At 40.3% G+C, this 24,257-nt stretch overlaps 1 protein-coding gene across 1 annotated transcript in view; it reads left to right on the top strand.

Moving 5' to 3' along the window:
* Positions 1–267: 267 nt before the first annotated feature.
* The window catches only part of LGR5 (leucine rich repeat containing G protein-coupled receptor 5), a 154,394-nt gene continuing 130,404 nt past the window's right edge, over positions 268–24,257 (top strand). Inside the window, exon 1 of the mRNA XM_003405205.4 lies at positions 268–479. Within this exon, the coding sequence (XP_003405253.2) occupies positions 268–479 (212 nt within the window). The remainder of the gene's footprint in view (positions 480–24,257) is intronic.

Raw genomic sequence — 24,257 nt, 5'->3', positions numbered from 1 at the left:
GCCGCCTGCTGCAGCAAAGCGCACCGCTATTTCCGCGGCTGCAGCCAGAGCCGGTCCAGAGGCCCGCGAGGCGGCGTAGATCTAGGCAGGGACTCGCGGCACTTCTCCTCCGCGCCCCCGCCGGGGGGCACGAACGCAGCGTCCCGCGCTGCAGGCGCCAGCTGACCTGCAAAAGCCTGCGGAGCCGCTTTTGGAGCGCCACTGTCTGCAACAGCCCGCGCTCTGCCCTCCGCCCGCGTCCGGCTCGCGCGCCCCTGTCCGGGCACCATGGACACCTCCTGGGTCTGCGTGCTCCTGTCCTTGGCCATCCCGCTGCAGCTGGCGGCTGGGGGCGGCTCGCTGAGGCCAGGCGGGCCGCCGCGTGGGTGCCCGGCGCACTGTCAGTGCGAGCCCGACGGCAGGATGCTGCTCAGGGTGGACTGCTCAGACCTGGGGCTCTCCGAGCTGCCCTCCAACCTCAGCGTCTTCACCTCCTACCTGTAAGTGCGCTCCCACCCACTCCCGTAGGGAGGCTGAGAAAGGAAGGGAAAGCTGGCCCAAGATAAGGCAGGGGCTCCACGGCGCCCTCCTGCTCTGGAGGGGGCGGGCGAGTTTGCAAAGGGCATTTTGGCCAGACCTGCGTGGGCCCCATGGAAATGCACGTGTCTCTGGGGGAGCGCGCCTGCACTTTCTGGGTACAGCAGAGAAACGGCTTCAAGAGCACCCCCCGCCCCCGCACACACACACACAAAGCTCTGGTGCGAGGCAACTTCCCCGCCCAGCGCTAGGCACGTTACACGGTAAATTCCTCCTCGTTGTAGATATTTGGGTGCAGACCCTGCACTGCAGCGCACTGGAGAGTGGGCATTCGTGCCCTTGGAACCTGGAACTGAAGGTCTGGGCGCCCGCCCCGTCCTCGCCTCAACCTCCCCTGGGCATCCAGCCGGGGTCCAGGAGGAGACGTGCTGTCAGAGTTTCCCCAAAGGAGAGCTCCAACTTGCCCAGCTCAAAAGGGGCTTAAATTAACTCTGCATCCCTTCCACTGCTGAGTGATGTAACCTTTTTCTTTTTCGTCCTTTCTTCCTTCCTTTCTTCCTTCCTTTCTTCCTTCCTTCCTTTCTTTCTTTTAACGAGGTGATTAAAATGTGGCAACCACAAACCCCTGATTAGACCTGCCAGAACGTTATCTTTACCTTTGGCTGCCCGAGCCGCCCTTTGAAGTGCCCGCGGCCGCGGTGTAATCTTTAACCATCTCCTCCTCCCGGGGAGGAAAAGGGAAGTGGGTTGAAGGCGGCGGGGAGGGTAAACAGCGGCGCCGACTCCAAGGGGCGACCTGAGGCTCTCTGTCATCCTTCGGTGACCTCCGCCCTCCACCCCTTTTCCCCCTATCCCCACTGCAACTTCCAAAACCCCTAACCGCAGAGATGAGGCAGCGGCTCGTTTCATAATTTGGTTTCTGGAAAACCCAGGCCCGGAGGGTAACAGGTGGTTGGGCAGATGAGGCGGCCCAGGAGGAAGTGGATTCTCAGGGCCCAAAATGACTACCTCCCTTGGAGAATCTGGGGCTCCTTTCCTTCGAGACGAGAGATCGGGGTTGGTGACACCATGGGAAACTGGCGCTCGCGACCACAAGGTGACACGTTTAAGTTTTAATTCGAGGCACTGCGGTGAGCCCACCCCAAGCCAATGCAATCCCAATTTCGGCTCCTCTGATGTACCTTGGCAGGAACGAGTTGGGATGTTTATGAACTTGTTCGTTCTTTCCTCTGCTGGGTTGTTTTCTGGAGGGAAGAAACATGGAGGGGCTTGCGCAACGTTTTGCACTAGGTAGTGACAGTTTTTCTAGAGGGGAAGGGAAAAAAAATTTTTTTTACCTGCTCCAGATTGCCTTTAAAGAGAGCGACCATCCTGTTGCGTTTTAGTAAATATTGTTTTGACTGTTTTTCTTTACCTTGAAAGGGTTATAGAATTATCAGTTTTCTCCAAGTTTCCCTACAGTGGCACACATTACATGTGGTAGTGATATTTTTACAGTGATGGAAATCTGCTATCCCAAGTGATTCTCACAGAATTCTCACAGAATTCACATTTCCTCCTCCTGAACAGCTGTCTTTGCAACAAAGTGAAACACTAACCCCCAACCTTTCCCACTGAACTGCTACAATCACTGTTTCAAGGATCATGTATTCTAGGCAGTGAATTTCTGAGACCGGTGTGGCAATTTTACTTAAGAGCGTACAACTATTCTTCCTCATCACCCTGAAGAAATCTGACTACGTCCAAGGGAGAGGTGTAATCCCCTAAACACTTACCTACTATTTAAATCATCCACTTCAGTTACGGAACATGTTTAAGAATACAGCAAGTACATGGATGAGTAGTGTCAGGACGCTTTTTTCTCCTGTTACTTCAAAGAGAAAGCATTTGTTCAGGCTTCTGTTACTAAAAGCTGGCATAAAATGCTGCTTTAAACCATTTCCCACATACCTCAAATGCATTTAACTGTGCCCTCCATGTGCTCAGGACATCTTAGCCACCACAGATCACTGTTTCTTGTATCTATCGTGATAGATAACCCCTCAGAGGTAAGATACCATTAAGAAGTTAATTGTCATGTATCTTTTATGCTATTTGATGACAGCCTGTACTCTGATCTAAGGGGAAATTTCCCAGTGCCCTATAAAATGTTAAACTCAGAGTGTCTGTGAAAAGTGACCCAGTGAATACTGAAGAACTTGCTTCTAAAGGTTAATGGTTGATGTTTCAGGAAATATGAGTGCTTGAATGTAGAAGCCAGTTCTGAGGAAAATAACTAACTGGATGCTCTTCCTGATGTGTGCTTTCAGAATTTGGTCTCCTCACAGAGTGTAAAATGCCAGGGGAAATGGGACGCCCTTCCTTTGTTGGTTCAGATGGTGTGTTTTGGGGGTTTTTTTTTGTTGTTGTTGTTGTTTGTCTTTTTTTTCTTTACAGTCACACCAACAGACTTCAAGGGTCAATGATGCCCTCTTTTGGTTACACCTAGTATTATCTGCCTCTTTCTGCCTTCACTTGTACAATCAAAAGAGAAATTGGGTTTACTCATACTCAAAAAGTGAGCCTGTGCTTTACAGCTCTTTTTATTTTAATAAATAACTTCCTTTTGCTTTAAAATAGAACTAATTTACACTCCACTGGTACCCAGTGGCAACCTTTGATGTGAAAGTTCAAGTATACAAATCTTTTATTGTTTGTGGTAGGTTATCACCACTTATTTAAGTCACAGTGTTATCTCCTAATCTTCCTCCCCCGCCAAAAAAAAGACAAAACAAATTCATTTTCTACAAACAGGTTGGCAATGGCAAGTTCCAGCTGTACATATTTGGCAAACAGATTCCCTATTATTTGATAGCCGGCTAGCGAGACTTGTAGGGAAAGAAAGTTTCCTAAATCACTTCATAGAAGGCAAGAGTCATTTATGTGCAGTTTTATAATCTTTCTTTCCCAGTAAATCTCAAGCCAGTCCAAACATTAAGATTAACTCTCTTTACTTACTGAACTACATTCCCCGCTAGATCTATAATTGGACCATTGACCATGGGTGGTGGAAACACTGGAGAAATCTCTCTCTGTTTTCCATCTTCTACTGGTTATAGACTCAGGTTTTACTAACAGGGGCTAATAAAGTTCACTCAGTAGAAAATCAGGAGCAAGCCAAGTTTGAGATATAAAAGCAGACAATAATTGGTTACAACATTTGATACATTTCAATCTATCAGTAGTGATCTTTCAGAAATAATGTAGTTCCAGCAGCTAACCTTATTACAGGTAAGCTATTTTCCTTTGTGAAACATGGACATGGTAATAGGGCTTAAAGTATCTTTCATGTTATTGGTGTGTCATCCAGGTAGAAAACTAAACCCTAAGGAACATGCTAAATAGTAAATACATTTTTCTTTGTTGATCTAGAACAACTATTGTTAAAGAAAACTGAGCTTTTCCCTGCTATTACAGCTTAGAGACACCAGACATCTTCTTCTCAAGCAAACTTACATTGTATGAACCAAGGGAACTGGGAGAAAAGTTTTTAGTTTCTTTTTTTTTTTTAATGTAGTTTGATTACTTTTCCATCTATAACTTTGTAAAAAAAAATTCATGTTACTCATAATTAGTAAAACTGATGCTAATAAGAACCAATCAAAAACCTCAATTAGCTGATATGTTTTAAGCATTTAAGATGCAGATTCAAGATTAAAGAACATTTTTTAGAATCTTTTCTGGATATGATTTGATGTATTTCTGCTTCCCACCAAGTGAAGAAAAGTATTTTAGGTAAAAGAAAATGTTTCTACTTTCAGAATGGTTGCAAAAGCCTTAAGTATTATAGTGGTCTTAAAATTTAGATTAATTGCAAAATTTATACAATTTTCTCAACAAACAACTTTTAAATTTTGTTTAAAATATAATGATGCCAATGACTTTTCTGGATTTTAATGAAATACTTCATTTTTCTCCAGGATTCTCAGGTTTTTTTAGTAGTGTTTCTGTTATGGGGACAATTACTGAAACTAATTGACTACATCAGCCTGAATGATTTGTTTAAATAAATTTTTTAAAATCAAAAAGGAACAAGTTCTGATTCAAACAGTTTGGGGGCATAAATTTAGAAGAAATATGAAAATAGATGCTTCGTACAAATATATTTTACTGAATATGTTTAACGTGTGCTAGAGTAGCTTTGTGACGAGAATGGATTTTTACATCCGATAAACATGGTCTTCTTCAGCCAGTTTTTTCTTTCCTCGTGTGTTTTCTTCAAAGTAAAGGAGTTCTCATGAAGCGACAAAGGGAGCAATCACAAGTGAGTTAGAAGATTGGAATCAGGAAATAACCTTTGTAGTTAAATATAATGATGGATTGATACTGAAACCACGCATATGTTGATGTATTTAAAGTTCAGAAACACAGAGGAGGTCGATGACTTCTCATAGCTAAATTATTTATTTGAAATATTTGATTTTTAATTTCCCCAGCATATACCTGTCAAGAAATAATATCTGAGTAAGCAATTAATTCAATAAAGTGATCATAAAATTAAAGAAATTATAGGATATTTATAGTTTTATAACTAATACCTAATTTATATTTACCTTAGTAAAACTTTTTTTTAACATTTCTTCCATCAGATAATACACTTAAGTTATTTTAGCTGTAAACTTAAAGATGTTTCCAATTAATTCAGATCATATGTGATCAGTAGAAATGAAAAGCAATAATAGTAAGCTCTGCATTGAGCAGTTTTGTGAAGTAAATTGGTTTTGTTCAGGTATTTATATAAATTTAGAGTAATGCTAAATGACACATTACCTTGTAAACATCCTTCAGGTAGGTATTTCTGGTAAATTGAACTCTTCATAAGAAGGCAAATTGCTCTCTATGAGATTCAACCTCCTCATTCCTGTTGTAGTGTTTTCATTCAGAGAGGCTCATTCTGAAGTAGAGAAATGAGTCAGACTGACATTTAAGTCGCAATTGATATATTACATACTCAACAAAGCTAGCTGATTATCTAGCCCTATTCCTATCTGCCAAAAGAACGAACAAATCTGTGTTGGAAGAAGTACAACCAGAATGCTCCTTAGAAGCAAGGATAGTGAGACTATGTCTCACATATTTTGGACATGTTATCAGGAGAGACCAGTCCCTGAAGAAGGACATCATGCTTGGTAAAGTAGAGGGGCAGCGAAAAAAAGGAAGACCCTCAACAAGATGGATTGACACAGTGGCTGCAACAATGGGCTCAAGCATAAGAACGATTGTGAAGATGACACAGGACTGGGCAGTGTTTTGTTCTGTTGTACGTAGGGCCGCTATGAGTCGGAACTGGCTCAACGGCACCTAACAACAACAACATTCCTATCCTTGGAGATGTTAGTAGAATTTTATTTATTAAATCTGTCCATGGGTTCCAACCCACTACAACTCTTTTATTCCCACATCTGTCACTCTTCAATCCACATTTTATTCAACCATTAAAGAAGTCAGTTAACTACACGCTCAATTTCATCTGTAGACCTCATTATCTCTGAGAAGAGGAGACATTTCATAGGCTGTACGGTGGAATTTTTCTTGAAAATTCTCATAATTCAGAATTAATTTTGTTCTCTATAGCTTGCATAGTGGGAAGCAGGCCCATGGTTGAAATCTATGACATTTCCTCCCACCTCTTCCAGTTAATTTTTCTTACATTGATTGATCCCAATGTGAATGCCTTACTTGAAACTGATAGGTAGGAAAACATTAGTCATTTTATTTCAGGAGATGAAATGACATTATCTAGTGGTAATATTAAAAGACTGCTCACAGGATGTTAGCATTAGTGAGGGAACTGTTTAAAAGATGCTTCATAAGCAAGAGACCTTTCTGGTATCTTCATATATTACTCCTATTCTCAATATTTAAGTCTGGAGTTGGAGAAGCTGAAATTTACCTTGAGAGCTTGCAAAAGAACCCACCCATGATCATGAAACCATCTTCCTTGAAGTGAGATGGAATAGTACTCCAGATTGTAAGGATGGGATCTCTTTGCTTCAAGGTTTACCCTCCTCACTAGGCAGTGCGCTCTTCCAGGGTAGGAAATGTTCTAGTTCCCTATCCCAAGTGCCCACACCAGTGCCTGACGCTTGCAGGATGTTCTGTGAGTATTTGTAATGATGAATTAAACAGAATTGCCTGACCCAGCACGGAAATTCCAGTGGCTAAAAAGAGTCAGAGAAAGAAAGAGAACTACTAGTCTGTAAGTAACAGAACGAATCAAGGTTACTGGTTTCCCATAGTGAAGGCCCAGACACACTTGAAATACAATTGAATTGTATTCAGCTTAAATGATGTAATGAGTTGTTTGTTTTAACAAATGCACCATAATTTACATATCCAACTTACTTTATTATTTTAATAACAATATTAATAATAATAACAGCTGACATTTCTATTATGCTTGCTGTGTGCCAGGCATGATGTTAAGTACTTTACTCAGTCGTATAACCCACAACAACATTCTCACACAGATGCTACTATCATTCCTAACTTGGGGACCTGTAAGCTTATTCCAAAGATATTTCCATTGCTAAAAATATTTTTGCACCTCTTTGAAGTTAGCTTCTGGGCCAGTTAACCAGCAAGACAAGAAAACTAGCCTTCTAATTTCTTTTCAGGAACATAATTTATGAAGCTTCAATACCAGAAATAATTCTTTAGGGAATTCTAGAGTGAAATAAAGTTTTTAATTTCCAATAAATTAAGCATTATGTTATACAGTTTAAGGGCAATATTTTAAGTTTAGAGGTTTTTTTATGGGAAGAGGGGCTAGTAGATGTTGTTGTTGTTAGGTGACATGGAGTCAGTTCCGACTCATAGCAACCCTGTGTACAATAGAACGAAACACTCCCCAGTCCTGTGCCATCCTCACAATCCTTATTATGCTTGAGCCCATCGTTGTAGCCACTGTGTCAATTCATCTCCCTGAGGGTCTTCCTCTTTTTCACTGCCCCTCTACTTTACCAAGCATGATGTTCTTCTCCAGGGACTGCTCCCTCCTGATAACATGTCCAAAGTACATGAGACGAAGTCTCACCATCTTCACCATGGTGTATTCAATAGTCTTAACTAACACCACAATTTAAAAGCGTGAATTCTTCTTTGATCTTCCTTATTAATGAATAAGGAATTGCATGCAGCTTTTGCATGCATATGAGATGGTTTGAAAAGACCATGGTCTGGATCAGGTACACTTTAGTCCTCAAAGTAACATCATTCCTTTTGAACACTTTAAAGAGGTCTTTTGCAGCAGATTTGCCCAATGCAATACATCATTTGATTTCTTGAAACTGCTGCTTCCGTTGATGTTGATTGTGGATTCAAAATGAAATTCTTGACAACTTCAGTATTTTCTCCATTTATCATGATGTTGCTTATTTGTCCAGTTGTGAGGATTTTTGTTTTCTTTATATTGAGATGTAATCCATTCTACAGGCTATAGTATTTGATCTTCATCAGTAAGTGCTTCAAGTCCTTAGTTAGTAGATACCACTTAATATATCCATTCTCTTACAACTACAGAAACTATTTTTCCTGTTTCAAGCAAAGATAAATTGTGGTAGCTGCCAGAATATTATAAAAAGTAATCAACAGGTTAGTACCTTACCAGACAAAAATCAAGCTTTTTTTTTTTCCTATGACCGGATCTGCCTGTGAAGTAGCCACATTCTTTTGAATGATTTCTCAGTTTAAAGAGACATAAACTTTCTTAACAGGCCAATTTTACTCATGTTTTATTCATCTTTAAAACCGATGCAATGAGATGAGCTGGTGTCACAAAAGGTTGTCATAATGTCATTCATTTGATTGAGAGTGGAGAACTATCTCCAAGTTTTATTACATTCTTCAACGTATATAGAAAGCATGCATCGTTTAACAATTAGGCCAGTGATGCAGACTTCTGTGTAAATTAGAAATTGTGGCCTATCTGGATAAGTCAGAGAAAAATCTCCTCCTCCAGACAGATAAGAACCTTTTCTGAATTATTTAATTCTTTCAGTTCTCTCATTCATTTGCTGCTGTCAAGCTGTTACACGTTAATCATTTTATTGTATTACCAAGTCAACACGAAAAACCAATAGGTGACCAGTAAATTATAAGTTATAATCAGTAAAAAAAAAAAAAAAAAAGCCCCTCATCAAGTGAGGCCTGACGTTTAGAAACTTTAAGATACCTTGAAATACAGTAAAATCCCTTAAAGCAACGCTCTCACATTTTAGTTTTTCATTAAAGTAACACTAATCATTTAAAGCTACTGAGCAATCCCTAACTTCCAAGTATCCCATTTTTTTGTATCTGCATATTTCTTTCGTACTCATTTTATCCTTCTTGCCTTCAGAAGAAGTTTTGCTTTCTCTTCTAGCAAGGGTTGTGGTGGCCAAAGAGAAGGAAAGCAATCTCATGAACATACTAACACACACAAACACGCAAAGAAACAATTCCCTGTGTACCGCTTACTCAGTGGAAATGATGCATACATTGTCAGGGCGTGGCAGTGGAGAGTCAACCCTTTCAAGGGGAGAGAGTGAGGACCTGGCTGTGTGAAGGCACCTTCAGTTTGGTTTAGAAACTGAAATGCAGAAGACAATCGTCCTGGCAGAGGGAGCCCAGCTCCAGCTGAGAACGCGTGCACTGAGCTGACCTTCCTCATCAGCCTGCCAGCCGAGATTAAGCTTTCTTCAAGTGGCCCTTGTTAGCCCAGGCTTTTCCCCAGTGTTGCTCATCTTTCACAACTGAAAGCCAAGTGTTTCAACTGTTACTCAATTTTGCAGCCAAGTTCCTTTATTTCCCCCTTCCACCCCTTCTCTCCCTCAGACACACACACACACTAACTATAGTAGCTAACCTTACATGCGTGCCTTCCTTTGCAAAGTCTACACTAAGAACAGAACCTAAGTCTTTTGTTTGTTTCACTTAAAAATAACTGGTAAATATTTTTGTGCTTCTTTTTTTTCGATTGAGTAGAGCAGGGACCTCTACGAAAGATGTCCATTTGCAAAAATAACCTTTCTTTGATGAAAAAAGCCACAAAACTTCTCAGGAAAGTAGAAAACCACACATGACCTCAAGTGGAAAAAATATAAAGAATTTGCTGAATTTTTAACCTTAGTACATAACAAAGATATTATTTTAAAGTTGGTTGGTTGATGTGGGTTGTATTATAACTTTCATTGTGTTGTGTTTGGGTTTACCCAATGTTGTTTTAATGAGTTTATTGGTTCAGCGTGCAAAACACCACAAGGCACTTGAAGTTCTTAGGTTATAAATTTTCTTGTGAGGTACTTACTTGAAGGAACTCTGTTACATAATCAATGGGTATTTAAATATATCAGCAAAAGAATAACATTTCCGTTTTTACTTAGACATATGGTGAGGATTATTTGGTTATGAAAACCGAAAAAAAATTTCTGTGGAAAGAGTTAACATTCCTTGATCATTTATTTAGTATATATGTTGAGACTTTTACAATAAATGTCTATTTCACAATGTCAAATGACTCTACGGAATGAATTTGGAGTCATCTAGTAAAGCCTGGGGCAAGAAAGCTTCCTCTTTATTGTCTCTTGGTTTGTTCTGTCCTGAAGCGATTCTTAGCAAACATGCCTGCCTTTGGCAATAGACTCATCCTCTGCTATTATGGTATCAACTGCTCAATAGAGTTGCTGTTGTTGGGTGCCATCAAGTTGATTTCCACTCATAGTGACCCCTTTCAACTGAGTAGAACTGCCCAATAGGGATTTCTTAGCTATAATGTTTATAGATGTAGATCACCAGGTCTCTCTCCCACAGCACCACTGGGTGGGTTCAGACCACCAACCTTTCTGTTAGCAGTCAAGCACTTAACCATCTGTGCCACCAGAGCTCCTTGCCCAATAGAGTAAACCCTAAGAAAGGAATGGCAAAAGGGATGGAAAGGCTAATTGACGAAACCTGCTACCCAAGGAGCACTGCAGGCAGAACTGAGAGCGTTTGAGAAATTGAAGCCTTCAATAGGCACCCTGTGGTTGGAGTCCCCAGGTCATGCAAGTAGTCGTTGTGCTCCACTGTGAATCAAAAGGTTGGTGGTTCTAGTCCACCCAGAGATACCTTGGTAGAAAGGCCTGCAATCTACTTCTGAAAAAATCAGCCGTTGAAAACTCTATGGAACACAGTTCTACTCTGACACACGTGGGGTCACCATGAGTTGGAATCCACTCAATGGCAATTGGTTTTTCCTAGGTGGTACATTTCTACTGTGTCTCTCTTTACCCTTCTCCATCCCTCACTTCTAAATAATGTCAGAGGGGTCTAGAAAGAGGTGTCTTCCTTATTCCCAGACATGTTCCCCCCGGGGCTTTCCCCCAAACTACAAAATGAGGGGAAGTTCAGAAGGAAGAGTCTTGGGGATTAATGTGTCAACTCTAAGGGCCCTTTGATTTAAACTTGGGGAAGCTACAGCACTATCTCTGTGGTGGAGGCTTAACTCACCCTCAGTCCCCTTTCCCCAACAGCTGTTGTTCTCTGGGACACAGTGCAACAGAGAATAGGAGGAAATTCAAGACTTTTTTTTTCCATGGTGTCTTCAAGCTTGGGTAGCAGAAGGAAATCCTAGTTAAACCAGATTCTCCCAGAGTGAAAACATATCTCATTTGAAGATCTCAAAGGCTTTAGTAACAAAATTAACTGACAGCAAGTATCTACCTTCCACCTTACAGCTGCTGACCTTGCAACAAAATGCCTACTTCCCCAAGGTCAGATAATCATGGGAAGTGTTAGGTGAATGTAGCCCAGTTCCCAATGACTATTACATAGTAATATGAAGCCCCCTTTGCCTTAGCTGGAGAAACTTCTCAGATTATAGTTAATTGTCTATTGGACAGGAGAGGCTGATTTGGGTAAATTTATGTTAATTATAATATGAACCAATTAAGAGTTTGAGTTAATAGCTAACAACATTTAGAGTAAGTTCTACTGTAAAGAACTAAAAGGATAACCTTTTATCCACAAATTACCAGAATGACTAACCTATATACCTAGGGTCACATTACACAGCGTAAGACTGAAATTTAATCATGATTGCTACAGCATTGCCCTAGTTACCCAAATAAACTGAATTAAAATCACTTAGATGTGTTGCAGTGGTGTTTAATGGGTTGAAGGCTATGTCTACCCACTGAATTTGCAATGGAAAGGACCTTGGAAGTCACCTAATTCAACATGTTCATTTCACAAATAAAGGAATTCATGCTTATAAGAAATAAATGACATTCCCAAAATCACAGAGCTGGAAAAGATGGATTTGGAACCCAAATCTCCTGACGCCCTAGTCTAGTGCTCCTTTTTGTCACCTTGTTACCCGATGCCAGGTCGTCAGATGAATTAGAAAATCCCTAGTTACTTTTCTAGATATTGTCAAATATCCTGTTGCTTTATACTAGGTATGTGCCTGGATGGTAACTGTATCATCTTTTTTTTTTTTTTTAATAAATTGTAGATACAGATAAACTGTCTCTATAGCACCTAAGGAAAATCTGCAGAGCAAAATAACAATCAGATTTAGTTTGGGGAATAAATTATGAATATCTCGATTTTCTGGTCACAGTAGTTAAACATAGGTTTACTGTAATTTCAGGTTTTATGTATAACCTTAATTTGATCAAACTTTGTTTTCCTCATTAGTTGCCATTGAGTCGTTCCCACTCCTGACCAAATTTAGGTCTCCTTAATATCTCTTGGATCTGTTTCCCCTCTCTTCTACCGCTAAAATTGCCTTTGTTAAGGTTCTCCGCACTTTTTGCCTGGATAGCTGTGGCAGTCTCCTGTCTTCGTTCTGTACAGCTACTCCCTCCCCCCACCCTCACCACACACACACACACACACACACAGTCTACCACCCTGTTAGTTAGTCCACTTCTGATCATGTCTCTCTTTTATTCAATCTTTGAATGATTTCTTGTAGCTTTCATTGTAAAATTTAACTCCTTGATTTTGCCCACAGAGCCAGCTTCTCTTGCTTCATCTCCCACCTGCAACCCCTGTGCCTTCTCCCTCTTCCTTATGCCCATGATCTCTTCTGTCCAGCATATCAAACTACATCTAACAGTTTCACTATTTCATGCCTCCAGGTGCTCACATGTGTTAGTCTCCACTTGAAATGCCTTTCTTTTTTATCTCGCCATATTCCTACGAGCCCTTCCATACTGAAGTCAAACATCACCTCCTCTGGGAAGCTTTCTCTGACTTATCTACTTCAGAAAACTTTCTCTGATCCTCACACATCATGGTGAGCCCACTTTGTGACAGCACTGACCACAAGTCACAGCCATACTTGATTTACTTGTCTATTTCCATTACTATACAGTTCCTATTAGTTGTCATGGAGTCAACTCTGACTCATTATGACCTACATATGGCAGAATAAAATGTTACCCAGTCCTGCACCATCTTCATAATTACTGTACTGTACACCTGGTCAATTATAGTCTTCTGGGACCCAAAAAGGAAGGAGTCTCCCTGTGATTTAGATCAGAACACAGAATCTCTGTGCCCATGCCTGCCTGTAGTGGAGCATCTTCAAAAGGGCATACTTGAGGGAGAGTCAGCACCATTTTTCCTTTTGAAGATGCACTCTCTGTTCCCCTAAACTCTATGTAAGCCTTGCACTTTAAACTCTAATGTAAACTATAGACTTTAGTTAATAATGATGTATCAGTATCGGTTCATCAGCTGTAACGAACGTACCACAGGAATGCTGGATGCTAATAACAAGAGAAACAGTGTGTGGGGGCCAGAAAGTATACGGACTCTTCTGTTCTTTCTGCACAATTTTTCTGTAAACTTAAACTGCTCTAAAAAATAAAATCTATTTACAAAATCAAGCCAAAATTAAAAAAAAAAAAAAAACTTGTGCTTTGTCTACACCTAAGATATAAGGTGCCATTTTTCTGGACACTAAAAGTGCAACTAGCTAGAGTTCGACTAGCTGTTATGATCTCTGGTATAATCTGATCAGGTAGGTGACAGTTCTTCCTCCAAGCCTGGGAGGCTACATTGTTTTTGAGCTCCCAAAGACAAAGAGGAAAAAAATTCAAAAAGTACTGTTAACACTTGTACCTCCAGTTTCTCATTTGGCCTTCCTGAAAAACCAATAAAGTAGTTATCACTATCCCCACTTTAGAAATGAGAACATATCTTGGCGACAATCACAAAAGCCCCATCCTGAGTGACCTTGGCAAGTTACTCTGTACCTCAGTTTTCTCATCTGTAAAATGGCAATAATAACATCTTCCTCACTGGGTAATTGTGAAGACTGATAAGATAATGCACGTAAAACACTTTGCATGGCAGCAAATGTCAAATGCTGTTATTTTTGTTGATGATGTTACAGTTGTTATCACACTAAATTCATGCTCTTTCAAATTCACCATGCTGCCTCTTGTTATTTTTCCCAAATTAGCTAAATTAATTGCCCTGAACCTTTACAAATATAAACATAATTTTCATTAAACAAGTTCTTAATGTTAAAAACCAGTAAATAATGGCAGAGAAGTAAAGAGGAATAGGGAAGCAAGAAGGGGTAGCTTCAAATGAGTAGGATGTCACCCAGCATCTGTTGTAAATAAAAATAGTCAAATTTCCATTTCTTATACTTGGTCTCAGATAGACAAAAGATTCAGTGTTTTGAGTGAATTTCACATTTTCACATGGGTGTGTAGCATCGTGTAGACACTGTGTAAATCTCCAGAGTGGCTGATGGCTGAGTCGGGTGGTGGCCTAATGTTAGGAGTCTACCCCTCAGACATGATTTAATGAATGGCCTACAGCTTGTGAGCTTGGGCTTGAATTGTTTTTGTCCTCTCAGTTTTCATCCCACACTACCCCCCAGTTTTTCCTGATTAGGCAGAAGAAATTCAACTTGATAACTTCTTGGCCTCTCAGAAGCTTCCATCTTAGCAGTTGCTTTGGAAAACCAATGGGTGATATCTGGGAGGATGGAGAGGAGGCAGAAAATCCAGTCTTCCCTCAGATCCAAAGATGCCTTTAGGAAAAACCAAGTTTTCAACGCAAGAAAAATGTGTTTCATTATATATATGTATACTAACGGTGGGATAATTCATGACAAATGGGGAAAAATATTGAAGTTATCAAGGATTTCATTTTACTTGGGTCCACAATCAATGCCCGTGGAAGCAGCAGTCAAGAAATTAAACAGTGTATTTCACCGGGCAAATCTGCTGTAAAAGACCTCTTTAAAAACTGTTAAACAGCAAAGATGTCACTTCAAGGGCTAAGGTGTGCCTGACCCAAGCCATGGTATTTTCAATCACCTTATATGCATGCAAAAGCTGGACAATAAATAAGGAAGACCAAAGAAGAATTGATGCCTTTGAATTATGGTGTTGGTGAAGAACATTGACTATACCGTGGACTGCCAGAAAAACGAACAAATCTGTCTTGGAAGAAGTACAGCCAGAAGCCTCCTCAGAAGCGAGGATGGCAAGACTTCATCTCAGGTACTTTGGGCATGTTATCAGGAAGGACCAGTCCCTGGAGAAGGACATCATCCTTGGTAAAATAGAGGGTCAGCAAAAAAGAAGAGGACACTTAATGAGATGGAGTGACACAATTGCTGCAAAGATGTACTCACACATAGCAATGATTGTGAGGATGGTGCAGGACCAGGCAGTGTTTTGTTCTGTTGTACACAGGATTGCTAGGAGCAGGAACCTACTCGACAGCACCTAACAACCTAACAACAATGGAAAAAACATTCTACTAGAAGAACAAAAGCTGATTTAAGGAATAAGATTAGGTCTTTCTGAAAATATAGCCAAGATATTTGAATTTTATGAGGAATTTCCGTAATTGCCTTTGATAAAGAAGCGGTTGATTCATTGTAATTGCAGAATGTATTTGCAATCAGTGATGACAATGAGACTCCAGTTATGCCCCGAGGAGTAATACATACCAACCCACTCAAATCTACTGGCGGGAGGGGATTCAAAGTTACATAGTGGGTCAAAGTACCACTTTGGCTTATATTTAAGCAGGAGGCCTCTGGAATTAAGACAAGTGATCCCAGTAGAAGGGAGAAGTGGAGGGGCAGCTCTAGGACCAGACAGTCTTTTAATCCTGCTGACGGAGTCCTGTGTCATCATCTCTACACCCCTCGGCAGAAGAGGTGAGCTGCTTTGCCTATAACCAGTGAAATCAAGGAAGCAGCTCTGAAAAAGAACAAGGAAGTTTTCCCCTGTTAAGGAATACTTTTACATCCTACTACGTATGAAAACATGGTTCTAGAATTCTCAAGTGCCAACTTAATTAGTAAACTAGGAAGCTGATTTATTTTACAACCCTACAAAACTAAAAGAATTTTCTAGCAGCCATCTATTATGTGTTAATCAGTGGTACATATTAGCTGGACAAGTGGACTCTTCAGCCTAGCTTTGTTAAGCAGTTTGAATAATAACAAGAGGGAACAGAAGGCAGCAAAAGTTAAACAGTTTCAAAGAAGGAGTCAGAAGGGTCTTTCTGAGAGAGAGGGAAATTCTCTAGGTAGAAAGGAGGTAACAGAGAAGTGACAGCCCAGAGGAGACTGCGGCAAATTAGAAAAGAATTACAAAGTGCAGAAAGGGACTCAAAAGTGAGGTGAACCGTGGGACAGAGAGAAGAGTGAGGCCAGAGGACAAGCTACCAAGCATGGCACAGACCTTGCCACTGCCTGTGCTGTGATGCTGGCTGTCCCAATGTGTACAGCTCAGTGCTTCAAGGGACATCACTATACCCCCACACTCAAATCCACACACACATCCACAGGCATATCTCTTCATTCACCTGTGAAAAAAATGGAAAAAGACGCTCATTTTGGAAACAACTTCAAAATAAATGTATTTACTATATAGGATGATAAAGCAATTGGCACACTTCTATGAGCTGGAAAATAATTGAACACTATGGTGCAGCAAAAAGAAAAAATTCAGGGGAGTTACGCTGTATATTGGGGCAGTGGTGACCCAGTTTTCACCTTCCATGTAGGAAACCCAGGTTCGATTTCCAGGCAGTGCACCCCATGTACAGCCCCCATTTGTCCATCAGTGGAGGCTTGTGTGCTGCTACGAAGCTGAGCAGGTAGCCTTCAGCAGAGCATCCAGCCTAAGACAGACAAGGAAGAAAGGCCAGGCAAAAATCAGAAAACCAGCCAATGAAAGCCCTATGGATTACTTAGGCCCCATATGCAACTGATCATGGGATGGTGCAGGACCAGGCAGCATTTAGTTGGTTGTGCATGAGGTCGCCATGAGTCGGGGGCCCACTCGCTGGCAGCTAGCCACAAGGTGCTCCAGATTAGAAGTCTAGATCGGTGATTCTCAATCTTGTCTGCGCATTAGCTCCTAGACTTCTAATCTAGAATGAATGTTAAATATGCTGCAGCCCAGATCACACACCAAACCAAGGAAATCAGAATCTCTGGGAGAAGGAGCTAGGCATCAGAATTTTTAACTCCCCCAGGCAATTTCAGTGTGCAGCCAAGTTTGAAGACAAAAAAGAGCTAGCTATCCAATTAATCAGCCAGAGAATCTCTAGCAAGATGCGTATCCTCCCTGCCTCAATTTTCGCATCTGTAAAATGAGAGAGGTGAACACACGGTCTGGGAGCTCTCCCAGTTTGACGGTTCTGTGCATTTATCAGCTTGACATTCATGGGTATCGTTACAGGGCAGGTGTAGTAAAAAAAAATTTTTTAGTAGGATAGTAGAAAATGGGAGGTTTCTACCCACCTACTCTCACCCCTCTTTTGTGTGGGTGAATCTGAGAGCTTCGTTTACTGTCCTTCAGTGAGCATAAGTTAAAATGACTTTATTTGTTTTACAGTTTACAGGGTTTATAGGTAGCCTCAGGAGCCCATTCATTTCATTAACATTAAATCAACAAGCAGACCTTCTTTCTGCCTCTCTTGAGCAGGATTAATGGATTTTGGCATGATTTGTGCATCTAGCAGCAAAACCTCGTGCTGAGAAAGCTCGCAGGTTTGACTAATTCCCAGGAGTGCTAACTTCATAAACTTACTTTAAGCTTTTAACTTTGACTGAAGATTAAAGGCAATGACTTCACGCTGTTACCTTTGAATGCATGATACTCAAGATGCAAAAAAAGAAAAACTGTACAAAAATGACAAGGTATTTTATTGATAAATTAATATAAATGTGTGTATGTGGTATATAACCATATGGATGGTTTTTACATTTATATTAGCTCATGAAAATAGTCAATTCTGTGTATGTAAAAAAAAAATCCTCTAAAGCACTGATTTATGTAATAAATTATTGCACAAAATAGAGTATTGACAGATTCACATGTAAAATCCAAGCCTGAGAAGCTGTGGTTAAATATCGTAACTATGCTAATATAAGGCCCTGTTGTAGATGAGGCTGTAACATGATGGAATGTTTAATATGAACACTTTTCTAAGAAGCAAAATTATCCTGCTGTATGAGATCAGTTATCACCTATAAGACTCCCACACATGACTATGTTTGTACTCTTTCAGACAGTCTTAAATTCAGAATTCAGAGATGTGTACAGAAATAAGGGGGAGGAAAGGAAAAAATACAATATTTCCAGCCCATCTGACAAGAATACATAAAAAGCTTTTGATCAAAGGGCCTTAAGTATACTTTACTGGTGTGACAAACAACATTTTTATCCCTTTATTAGATTTATTTTTCTTGTGAAAACTGCAGTGACCAGGGTATGGTTTGTGAAAGAAAGCTGGCAGGGTTGTGTTCTTTGATTCCTAATTAACACCTTCAGTCTCAAAAGAGAACCAACAGAAATACCATAAAATGTTGCAACTGCATTGTGATTCCGCTTGGTTGGTTTGTTAAAAGTCGGCTGGGCCTTGGCAGCTGCAATGAAGGGAAAACTCAATGGATGTTTTGTATCGTGCCCACTGAAGTGAAAGAAGGCAACCATTTTATTCTTCAAATGGGCAGCTGCAAAGTGAGGTTTAAATGGAGCTAAATGCAAGATTTACTGTTAATTTATAGTAAATAAATGGAGAAAATAAAACTTAACTTTCAAGTTTTTATAGTCACAGAGAAGTTTTAGCGAGAAATTCTTTAGGACCCTAAGATCACCTTGGAGCCTTTTAGCAACTGATTTGGGGAATTCAGCAGTGTGGCATAGCATTCATTATTAAAATCAAAATAGCCTTTTTGAGAGAGCTTGAGCAAGCCTAAACTTTAAAAATTGACATTTCCACTTTGGAAGTTAGAGGTCTATCTTTCCTGTCTTTGGTTATATAACTCCTTCATCCCACTTTATTGAAATCCTAAAATTTGTTCAGATCTGACATGAATAAGATCCCATACGCCTCCACCTCGCTTTTTTTTTTTAAGAGCATGGAGTTGAATTTTGCCTTGGGTAGGGGAATAAAGGAGGCATTTAACTCTGGTCAGATAAATCTTGTGCACATTCAAAAATGCAATTAAGGAAATATGTAAATCTAGATGTTTCATCAAATGCTAGCTAAGGGGTTACTGGTTCTTTTCGAACACAATGACTGAACTAAAGAACTTTCGTGTCTCTGTAAGAACTATTGTCCAGGCTGCAGTCCCTGTTGGAAACAGAGTCTGGCCTGGCCGTGGGAAATACCTACATATTTGACACAGGCCCTATTTCTGAGAGAAAGGGGATGGAAGAGAAAGTATGGAGATTCTACTGTCGCATTCTAATCAGCCATCATCTGCCTAATTTGCTTTGATCAGGAAGATAAACTAATTTTTCTATGGGCTGGATGAAAGTAATTAGCAAGCCAAAGCTTTCATGTTATTTCAAAAGAGCAAAAGTAAAGGAGATCAGAAATTGCAATGGTGGGAGCTAAACACATCTTTTCGGCCCATCTGAGAGCATTGTTAGTTCAAAATAGGATACTGACACAGAAGAGGAACTCTGGCTAAAGATAGCTTCATGGGCTGCTCAACCCTTGTAAATAGAGGGATCTATACTACTATGTAACTAAGCTAAAATTACGTAGTTTATAAATTAACTAAAATTATCAGAGGATGATTTATATATCATTGATGTCCATGTCCTACAGCCTTATTCTTTTGTGGGGACACTTTTACCCCCATATGAAAAGGTACGATTATTGCCTAGTCCTAAAACATTGTTGGTTTTCCTGAAGTTCAGCCTTTTCCGTTTAAGTTATTGAGATATTTGGATGTGTTTATTTGAACTCTAAGTCAGCTACTGCTCCTGTAAGGCACACAGACCCAGACAGCTTGGTACTCTACAATCTTGGATATACTGGAGTCAGATCTGAGATCAAACTGAAAAGGTAATCAGAAATCTGATTAGCTCAGATTTCAGGCAACCTGGTTCACTTTTTTTGTACCAGTTACCAACTTCAGTAATGCTGCTTCCTCCTCTCTTGCTTTTTCTAAACACCCAAACAAACACATTCAGTTATTAGATGAGAAGGAAAAATTTTGAAATGTGGGATTTTGTTTCTTAAAAGAAAACCCTTATTTAGTGTTCCTTTTTTTTTTCTTGTTGATATAACCTTTGCTTAACTTCCTTTTCCAAACTTTTCTACTAGATCCAGTATCTGTAACCCTACTGTACAGCTAATTGCTTTTTTGGCTACTAATCTCTTTTGGTAGGGTACTTAGATACCAAAGTGTGCATTTCATGTCAGACTCGATGTGACTTACAAAATAAGTTCATCTTTTAAAAGGGTCTTTCTGTGAAGTTGGAGCTCACCAAGTTTCAAGGTTATATCGAAACTATTATTGCGGAATAATTCCAAAGGAAACTAGAAAAAAAAAATGATTTTGAGACCGCTATTGAAATCCATCAGGCACTCCTTGGAAACTCCATGGGGTAGTTCTGCTCTGTCCTGTAGGGTCACTGTGAGTCAGGGTTGCTATGAGTCAGAATCGACTTGACAGCAGTGAGTTGGGATTTTTTGCTTGTTTGTTTGGGTTTTTATTCTACCTTGTTTTTTAAGTTATTTTAAATGATTTGATTTACTTTATCTCATGTTTTTCTTCTCTTTTTGGAAAGTAGCAGTCAACAAACATTTTAATTCTTTGTTTTAAAAGTTCCTAGTCATAACAGCATTTAAAAAATGCAAATAAATCTGTTTTCACTTTTTTGCTAGCTTTCATAAAAAAAAAAAAAGCTTTCATATATTGTAGAAAAGGTGGCAACTATTAGGAATAAGAATTCAATCCATGGCTGTGGAGTATATCTTTAATAGGGTCGTCTTCACATTCCTGCATATTCATTCATCCATTCATTCATTCACACAATTCATTTTTATTGACTGTCAACTTTGTGCTGGTTCCTGAGGATATGGCGGCGCACAAGATGGACACAACTCTCCTTCATAGAGGAGACAAACATTAAGCAAATATTTATTTGAATTTAAATCATTAAGATTGTGAAAGGGTTCTGATGAAGAATGGGAATTCACTAAATGAGGATCTACAGGTCTTGGTGGTCAGGGAAGACTTCCCTTAAGAAGTGACATTTAATCTGAAACCTGAAGGAAAAGTTGGAGTTGGCCAGTAAAAGGAAATGGAAAAAGTGTTCTAGACAGACTTTTCCTTTTCAGTCTGAACACTGGCTGGATTCTCCTTTGCCCTATGCATTCTGCAACTAAAACATACTGAGGTGTTACCAAGGACCAATAAGTAACCTATACCAGGGGAGGTCTTGTAACAGTTACACCTCAGGGGCAGGACCCTTCTCTGAGATCTGACCTAACAAAGATCTGTAGGGTGTAGAGGCTCTGCAGTTATGTTCTGACTTCATAAACATACCTTCTGCTTTACTAGCTTACGGTTTTATTGGGTATACCTTGTTTATTTTCAGCCTTTCTGAAACATAATTATAAACTTATTTATCTGCACTTCTAATAATAACATGAAAAGAGGAGGTGATAATTGTGTACAGTTTCCCTGAATTAGATGGACACCCTAAGAATTGAAGGTCAGGCACACGCTGAGTCCTACTCTCCACCAGAAGTAGAAGACAAGGTTTTCTCTCTGTTGTCTCATTCATGGAAAATTCCCCAATTCTTGCTCACAAGGGAAAGCTGATCAGACAGAAGAGTGCACCTTTATTCATTCGTTCATTTGGCCAACATTTACTTAGCAGCTACTATCCCAGCTTGGAAACCCTGGTGGCGTAGTGGTTAAGTGCTACGGCTGCTAACCATAAGGGTCGGCAGTTTGAATCCGTGAGGTGCTCCTTGGAAACTGTATGGGGCAGTTCTACTCTATCCTATAGGGTCGCTATGAGTCGGAATCAACTCGATGGCACTGGTTTTTTTATCCCAACTTACCTGGCACCTACTATCCGGCAGGTTCCAGGTAAGTCCAAGAAACAAAGATGAATTAAGGAACGTCCTCTGCTCTGCAGAATTCACAATTTAGTTGAGAATCACAGACAAGTAAACAAAAGCAGTAGAGTATGGTTATGAAGAGCTTCTCTCTGGGATAAAACATTCTGTGTTGAAATCCTGGCACTGCCACTTATTAGCTTGGAAAAACTATTTAACCCCTCTGCAGCTTCAGTTCCTTCTTCTGTAAAATAGTATGTACCTCATAGGGTTGTTATGAGGGCATTTATTTGTTAAGCACTTACAACAGTACCTGGAAGTTAGTAAATCCAGAGTAAGCTTAGCTACTATTATTATTAGAGGTAAGTATAAAGTCCTGTAGGAACGTAGAGAAGGAAATCATTCACTTCCCTTGGAGTTGAAAATACTTCACAGAGAGGGTTGTGTTTGCCCTGGCTCTTACGGGATGGATAGGATTTCACCACATGGATGGAGTGTGTCCTCCAGAAGGCTAGAATCATACTGGCAGATACACAGGAGTGTGAGAGTATGTGGAAGACAATTTTCATATTTGCTGAACATGAGGCAACAGTGACTGGAAATGAGAGCTCTGAAAAGAAAAAATACAAAAGTTTCCGAGTAGCCACAAGAACACATGGGAAAAGGCTGAGAGTTTGGTGTGGAGAAACTGGCTAAATTTGCTAAGCACAGTTCTAGTTACAACAGCTGCCTGCCGAATAAAGTCTCGAGTTCTTATTCAGGAGTTCCTTCAAATGACAAGGCGCTCTACAGTAGACCCATCCTCTGAGGACCACAGTTTTAATTCTGCCCTGCCATTTGTTAATTATATGACTGAGGGAAAATCATTTACCCTTTTTGGTCTGCTTTGCTATTGTTGTTCTTTGCCATCGAGTTGGCTCCAGCTCATAGTGACCTTATATACAACAGAACAGAACGTTGCCAGGTCTGAACCATCCTCACAATTGTTGGTATGTTTGAACCCATTGTAATAGCCGCTGCGTCAATCCATCTCGCTGAGCATCTCCCTCCTTTTTGCTGATCCTCTACTTTACCAAGCATGATGTCCTTCTCCAGTGATGGGTTCTCCCTGATAATGTGTCCAAAGACCAAAAAAAAAAAAAATTTTTAAGCATCTGCTAAATGGGAGGGTTCATCTAGTGCCTGTGTTAGTGCTAACATTGTCCTGTATACTGAACTTTATATACAGCAAAGAATACTCATATTGTGAATTAATGCCACCAGCCATGCTCAACAGACAGGTATTTCATATCCATGAGCTGGAGGGAAAGTAGAGGTGGAATCAGATGGGGGTGGGGGGACTTCCTCCATAACCAGTTCCTTTTCTCAGGAATCACCCAGTTCCAAGTCTTCCTCTTCCCTTACATAGTAGCTTCCATTGCTTCCTGTCTTAGACTTCACTTCCATTTCCCATTTTAATAGGGTTAATTTTCTTCCTTCTCCACAAATAATAAGTGAATGAATGAGTGGACTTTGAATGGCATTCTGAACTCTGCTGTATCTTGAATCTCAATTCCACTCACTTCTGAGGGCCTTTGGCTCATCATCTCCTCTGCTGAGCAGGATTATGACAGGTGTTCCCCAGGAATTGCTCCTTATTCATTCTCACTGCCAGGCCATCTCCCATTTGGGGGCCATAACCTCAGCTCTTGCATCTTTTCTGGCCATAAGCACTGCAGCTGAAATCCACAGTTGAGCTGTTCTGGTCACCTCTGAGCTCCCCCCTGCCTTCTGCCTCAGAAGGGACACATCCTACCTCTTTTCCAAGGCTACCTTGGATTTGTCATTTCATTTCCTTTTACCTCCTGGGGCTCATGGCTAATTCATTCAGCAAATTTTTATTGAAAGTGTGCTATACAAGGTGCTATGGAGGATAAAAAGACCATATTAATTAATTCTCCTCTAGAAGTCTGAAATCCAAAAGATCGGTATTTATGTAAATATTTTCTGTGGGTGGAATGAGGGATTCCTCATGTTAAAAAACAAAATGCCTACCCTCTTCTCTGATTTCCTCCAACCGTTTTTCCTTCCTTCTCCTTCCTCTTGCTGCCAAAATTCTTGAAAGAGTAGGCTATATTCACTGCCACCATTTCATTACCACCCACTCACTCTTTTATCCCTATTGAAATCAGCCAGCCGCCCCCACCATTCAACTAAAATCACTCTCTCTTAAAAACCACCAATGATTTCTTTTTGCCAAACCCAAATGGTCTTTTCTCAGCCATCTATCTCCCTGGACTGCTCCACAACATTACACTCTGTTGACTATTCCTGTCTCCCACCCTAAAGTAGGTGAGTGTTCCAAGGTTCTAGTCTCAAAAAGCACAAGCTTTGGA

The sequence above is a fragment of the Loxodonta africana genome, chromosome 4 (assembly GCF_030014295.1).
Source record: "Loxodonta africana isolate mLoxAfr1 chromosome 4, mLoxAfr1.hap2, whole genome shotgun sequence".
In the NCBI taxonomy this organism is placed as follows: Eukaryota; Metazoa; Chordata; class Mammalia; order Proboscidea; family Elephantidae; genus Loxodonta; species Loxodonta africana.
The sequence above is the reverse complement of the archived record's forward strand: the minus strand, read 5'-3'. Positions and strand labels throughout refer to the sequence as shown.